General features: G+C 20.0%; 2 protein-coding genes across 2 annotated transcripts; both read left to right on the top strand.

The window, feature by feature from the left end:
- Window positions 1-1,443: 1,443 nt before the first annotated feature.
- Window positions 1,444-2,517, top strand: PY17X_0700043 (PIR protein; the record flags this gene model as incomplete). Its single annotated transcript, XM_034637473.1, has 3 exons — window positions 1,444-1,458; window positions 1,567-2,346; window positions 2,431-2,517. The coding sequence occupies 3 exons, from the start codon at window positions 1,444-1,446 to the stop codon at window positions 2,515-2,517; spliced, it is 882 nt and encodes a 293-aa protein (XP_034493445.1).
- Window positions 2,518-4,902: 2,385 nt separating this feature from the next.
- On the top strand, window positions 4,903-6,032 carry PY17X_0700041 (PIR protein; the record flags this gene model as incomplete). The annotated part of the gene is made up of 3 exons (XM_034637472.1): window positions 4,903-4,917; window positions 5,055-5,858; window positions 5,946-6,032. The coding sequence occupies 3 exons, from the start codon at window positions 4,903-4,905 to the stop codon at window positions 6,030-6,032; spliced, it is 906 nt and encodes a 301-aa protein (XP_034493444.1).
- Window positions 6,033-7,440: the final 1,408 nt, after the last annotated feature.

Genomic DNA, 7,440 nt, shown 5'->3' with positions numbered 1-7,440 from the left:
TTATATTAAGGGCATTAATTATTCCGTTGTACTATACAGTGATCTAGCAGCAACAATAATAATAGTAATAACAATAGATAAAATATTAAATACGAAAAATACATTATGTTAATTTGATATATTACATGGGGTATAAATTCATTATATATATTATTAAAGGTATGATAAAAATTAAAATTGTATGCACAAAACATCAAATTAATTATTATAACATTCATTTAAATATGCTTTAATGCGATAATATTAGAATTAGCACTGTCAAGCAAAATAATATTAATAATTCTATAGTTTACTTAAAAATATAGTTTTTCATTATGACTCTGAGTTAATTATTATAAAATATATAGTATAATATTATTTATTAAAATATAAAAGCAAACTATATATTTAGAAAAGTAATAACCCTAAGTTATTTTTAATGTATAAATTAATTGGAAGTTTTAAAGCTATAAAATATAATTAAACTATGTAGAATAAGTAAATCTTATATGGCTATATCCTTGTCTTAAAAAATCATACTTCCCTTATCTCTCCTCTCAACGTGCAAGATACCAACCTAATACACATAGTTTTCTATTATACTTTAAAATATTATTAATATATATTTATATGTTAATATTTACTAAGTATTATTTTAAAAATAATATGCATTAAAAGACTCATTTAAGCCTATAAATACGGTTTCAGTGCTAATTGTCGTTTTAAACCGTGGAAAAGATGTGCAAAGCATATTATAAAATTACCTAATAAAGAATATTTATAAATTGAGTATATAAGAATAAAAATAAAGTTATTGAAAATGTTAAACATAATCAGAATGGATATATATTAAATAAAAAAAATAATAAAATCATGTATATGCAATTAATAAAGGGAGCAATGCAACTTATTTTATAAATGATATAATTTTAGAAAAAACTGTATTATATATTATAGGAAACAAATATATAAATATTTAAAATATATTAGAAAAAATATATTTATATACTTTTAGAAATTATACTAATAATAATATTTTATATTTTTTATATTTATACAGTTTTATGTTTTAAAAGGACAGCTATTAAAACAAAAGATATGACGTTTATTTTCTATATTAAATCACATGTATAAGGATATATATTCTAAATTCATTACAATGTTACTTTATTTTTTATAATAATGCTCATATGAATGTTATTAAGGATAACAATTTATACAAAATTGTATTATATATACAATGGTAACAAATGTATTAAACAACCCCCAAAACAAGGGAATTTATCTAACTACCAAAAAGTATATATTGTTCCATATTATCTTTAAATTGATATTAATAATAATAAAAATATTTTTATTTACAAATAATTGCTGTATATAGGGTTAAATAATTGTATTACCTATTTTAGTATATATAATATGATATCCCCTTAACCTAGAGATTATAAATTATATTCCATCATAATGGATGATAATCTAGTATATACACTTTTTTATATTATATTTCCTATAAACTTCATTAAGTTTTATTTTAATAATATTTTCTTAATACATATTTTTATCATTTTTTATTAAATTGTTTCTTAGTGTGGAAAAATTGAACTTATAAGGAAATATTTACCTGATGACTCGGACGAATCTACATCACTTGATTTTTATGGATATAAGAGTTTCGAAAATTACTGTCCTAATAAAAACTGCCATGATGATCTCGAAAAAATTACGATTGGATTTTTATGGTTACTTGAACAATATTTTATTGAATACCCACCTAAAGGTGGTGTTATAAACTATAATAAACCATTTTTTCTATATATTATTTTATGGTTAAGTTACAAATTAAATCAAAACACAGAGGAAACGTTCACCACAATAAACGATTTTTATACTGATCATATAAAAAATGGTGGTAAATATAGTAATTTTAATAAGGATTCCAATAGATTTCCATTTCTTGAGGAATTCATAGAAAAAAATAAAGATTTGTTGAATATTGATATTAAAGATCTTTCTAAATTTTATGATGCATCCAAATTAATATGTAGTATGTATGCTAATAAATACATGAATACAGATGGCAACAAACTGTTAAATGATGCTACTATGTTTGTTAAAAAATATGCAGAGCTCAAAGATGGCAGTAATACTGAAGGTACCTCAAATAATCAAATATTGCCTGCTTTATCAGCTGATTATAATAATATAAAAGAGAAATCTAAACATATCCAAACTATTCCAGAGATAACAGCAGACGTTTCTGCACTAATATCTAGAGTTACATCATCAAGTTCGTCGACAGGAAACAAATTATTTACAGTTTTATCGATATTTGGTGCAATAGCATTTTTTTTGGGAATCTCTTATAAGGTAAATAATAAGGAATTAAAAAAAATTATTATATATATGCAAACATTAACAAACAACCGTACGCTTCTTAACATTTTATATTAGTATTCGTTATTTGGATTTCGGAAACGATTTCAAAAACAACATTTAAGAGAAAAAATAAAAAAAATAAAGAAGAAAATGAATCATTAATATATGATTCGAAGATTAATAATGATTTATATATTTTAAGAAACTGTCTATTGGGAAGTAATTTTTGCATAATTTTTATAAAGTTTTTATGTTGTGGGACCCATATTGGGGTTAGGGTTAAATATTATATCTTTATTTAATTTTTTATAATTTGAACACTAATTTAATATATGTATAATTCCGTATGTTTAATCACAAGATTATATTCAAAGGTCAAATATGCCCTCCCAAAGGAACATATCCATTAATATGAAATGTGTCGCATAATATTTTTTCATATGTTATAATACAATAAATTGAGTGTTCATGCCAATTTAATATGATTAAAATAAAATATCTATATTGATTATATATGAATTCATATTATGCTATATCATAATTGTCTATTATATAAAACTTGTTAATCAGGGGCTATATTGAATTATGTATAAAATAAAATGTTTCTTTGGTTTATGAAACATTTATTTAGTAAAACTTATTATTTGTATCATATTTATTTTGATTCAAATCATGTTATTCAACTGAACTGTAATAATAGATAATCATAAAATATAGATTCATAAAATATCGATCAAGAGTCGACAACATAACGTTATCTATAAAAGGCATTTTATGCATCTACCATTTTTAATAATCAATAAAAATATGCATATTAATAAAAAATTACTTTATATATATGTGTATATAATTATTTTAATTTTTTATTATATATAGTATCATTTATCCTAATGTTTTAAATTCAAATAATAGAAATAGTTTATATATTTTAATTTAGTTCCCATATTGATATAATATTAGATTAATCACTATTAATTTTTAAGCTTTATATTTTGAGGTATAAATAAATAATATTTTAAAAGATTTAAAAAATAGAATAAAATTATATTAATAAAATATAATATTATAATTTGTTATAATAATTGTAAATAATTCGATAGATATAATATCGTTATTATTATATACCTATATATATATAAACTGGTAAAATATTATACTAATAACTAATATTGAAATATTATTTTATTGTTAAACCTTCATATAATTAAATATTAATATCGAAAAGACAAATAGTAATACATTATAAAGGTATCAATGTTATATATTTTGTTAAAGATCCAATTGGGGATTTATAGTTTTATATTATAAAAAATTGGATAAATAAAAAAAAGTATAAAGACTCAACGTTAAATATCTTTTTATTATTCAATATTAACACGTATTATATTATCGTTGTTTAATAAATAATCTTTAATTACAAATAGCATTGTTTTATCATAAAATTAATATAGTATAGATCTTTTAATAAACTATTTGTATGTATATACATTGATAACCATAACAATAAAATATATAAGATAAAATTAACTATACAGAACATATAGCGAATATTTATCTAAATTTATATATTAAAAGAGCAAAGATATCTATCTCTCTCCTCTCAAAGTGCAATATACCAACCTAATACATATAGTTTTCTATTATACTTTAAAATTTTCATCAATAGTTATTTATATGCTATATTTAATATTTACTAAGTATGATTTTTAAAAAAATATACATTCAAAGACTTATTTAAGCTTATAAATAGCATAAGTACGGATTCAGTACTAATTGGTGTTTTAAACTATGGAAATGATACGCGAAATATATTCTATAATTATCTAATACGGACTATTTATAAATTGAAGTATATAGAAATAAAAATAATGTTATAAGACTCATTAAACTGAATTGTGAATTTATTTATATTAAATAAAAAAAATATAAATTATGTAATTTGCATAGAAAGTGGAGCATGCAACTTAATTCGAAAATAATATAATTTTAGAAAAAACAGTATTATATATTGTAAGAAACAAGTATATAAAAATTTAATCTATCTTACTAAATAACTATTTATATACTTTTAAGGATTATAATAATAATAATAGAACTTTTTATTTTTTAGATTTATACAGTATTTAAGTTTTAGAAGGGCAATCATTAAAACATAAAATATAAATATATACCTTTTCTACGTTCAAACATACTTAAATTATTTATAAAAGTATATCTATTTTTATAATAAAGTTATACCATATTTTATTAATAATATTCATTTTTTGTATAAAATGCATCATATTTATATTTAACCAAAACTGTATTAAGCATCCCTCTTTTTAAGGTAATTTAGCTAATTGTCATAAAATAAGTATAATATGATTTTAGTAATACTACTATTTTATTATCCTATATTAATTTAATTATTAAAAAACATATAATATATTTAACTACAGACAGTTGTTATTTATAGGGTTAAATTATTTGCGTCACATATTGGGAGCAGTGTATATAAAACAGCATGATTTTATTAAATTTACAAATCAAAAATAAAATTTCATCACAATGAATAAGCAAGTGGTATATGCATTTGTTAATAATAATAATTTCCTTTACATGTTTTGATATTGTATTATATTTAAATATCATTAAACTTTATTTTAATAAAATGTTCAATAATATACATTTCTAATAAATGTTTTTAAATTTTTTACTAGTGTGAAAAGTTCGATAATTTATGGTATAAATTTCCTGATGAATTGGACAGTGATAAAAATTATAAATTTCAAACAGAAAACTTCTTAGATAATTATTGTTTTAATTATGAATGTACTAGCGATTACGGAAAAATTAATGCTGGATTTTTTTATTTGTTTAATGGACTCTTTGGGCTTTCTGGTTTGTTTAATCCTCGCGAAACAAGTAACATCAATGTTGTTGAATACATTATGATATGGTTATGTTATATGTTAAATCTGAAGAGTACTCAAGATGACAGCTTCACCAATCTAAATAATTTTTATAAAACAAATATAGAAAATCACGAAAAGTATAATAGTTTCATTGATCTTATAAATAATAAAAAAAAATTGATGAATATTTCTAGTGATAAAGTGTCTAAACTTTATAAGTTATTTAAAATTTTATGTGAAATGTATACTAAAATTGATGATGACAATAAAAAATGCAATAACTATTTGAAAGATGCTAATAAATTTGTTGATGAATATCAAAAACTCCTTAATGATAAAGATACTGATAATGGAAACAATTCATATAATCAACTATTGTGTACTTTATCAACTGATTATGATAATTTAAAAAGTAAATGTAGCGATAGTTCATCCTTTCCAGAGATAAAAACACCAAAAAATTGTGTAAAAAGATCCGAACAAAGTTCTCAACTAATTTCTGGACAAAATTCTGAAGCTATAGCACAAAGTCCGTCGATAACAAACAAATTATTTATAGTTTTATCGATATTTGGTGCAATAGCATTTTTTTTAGGAATTTCTTATAAGGTAAATAATAAAGAATTTAAAAATTATTTTAATTATATATATGCAAACGTTAACAAAAAAATCATACGTTTTTTAACATTTTATTAGTATTCGTTATTTGGATTTCGGAAACGATTTCAAAAACAAAAATTAAGAGAAAAAATAAAAAATATAAAGAAGAGAGTGAATCATTAATATATTTTAAGAAATTGTCTATTTGGAAGTAATTTTTACATAATTTTATATAATTTTTATATTGTGGGTCAGGGTTGTGTTTGTGAACCCATATTCGGGTTAGGGTTAAGTAATATATCTTTAATTTTTATAATTTGAACACGAATTAAATATATGTATCATTTCGTATGTTTAATCACAAGATAAAGTTCGAAAGCCCAAATATGCAACCAAAAAGGGGAATAAGCTAATATGTAATGAATTGCGTAACATATTTTATAAGTTATAATATATATAATTGAGTGTTCATGCCGATTCAATATGATTAAAATAAAATTTCTATATTGCATATATTAATATATATATTTTCTATATAATAACCGTCATTGTATAAGACTTGTTAACCCATAGGCATATTGAATTATGCATATCATAATATGTTTTTTTATTTAATGAAAATTTTATTTAATAAAATTTATAACTTGTATCATATTTATTTTGATTTAAATCATGTTATCCAACTGAGCTATAATAATAGATATTCATAAAATATGGATGCATGGAATATCGATCGATATTCGACAATACAACGTTATCTATAAAATATTATTATTCTTCTACATTTTTAGTAATACATAAAAAATTGAACTATATATAATATTTTTTTAAGTTTTAATTGTAGTTACTATTATCTTTTTATATTTTACATTTGATTAAAATTAGTAATAATAAAAGTTGTTTTATACGTTTTAATTTATTGCCATAAGGTATAATAATATATTAATCACTATTAATTTTTAAACTTTATATTTTGAGGTATAAATAAATAATATTTTAAAAGATTTAAAAAATAGAATATAAGTATATTAATAAAATTTCGAATTATATTTTGTTATAATAATTATAAATAATATGATAGATATAATACGTTATTATTATATGCCTATACATATAATTTAATAAAATACTCTATCAATAATTAATATTGAAATATTGTTTTATTGTGGATCCTTCATATAATTAAACATTAATATTATCGAAAAGACAAATAATACATTATAAAGATATCAATGATTATATTTTTGTTAAAGATTCAATTTGGAATATGTGATTTTATATTATAAAAATTTGGATCCATGGATAAAATGATAAAGACTCAATTCATGTTAAATGTCATTTTATTATTCCATATTAACTCTTATATTATTAGTTTTTATTGAATAATCATTTTTTAATCTAAAACATTACGTTACCATATAATTAATAAAATATAGAATTTTTAATAAATTATTTGAATGTACATACATTGATAACTATATCAATAAATATATAAGATAAAAATGAGCAGTGCAAAACATTTAGCGAATATTTAATTTATATATTAAAAGAATAAATATATCTTATCTCTCTTCTCTTAAAGTGGAATATA

This window comes from Plasmodium yoelii (assembly GCF_900002385.2).
Source record: "Plasmodium yoelii strain 17X genome assembly, chromosome: 7".
Classification (NCBI taxonomy): domain Eukaryota; phylum Apicomplexa; class Aconoidasida; order Haemosporida; family Plasmodiidae; genus Plasmodium; species Plasmodium yoelii.
The sequence above is the reverse complement of the archived record's forward strand: the minus strand, read 5'-3'. Positions and strand labels throughout refer to the sequence as shown.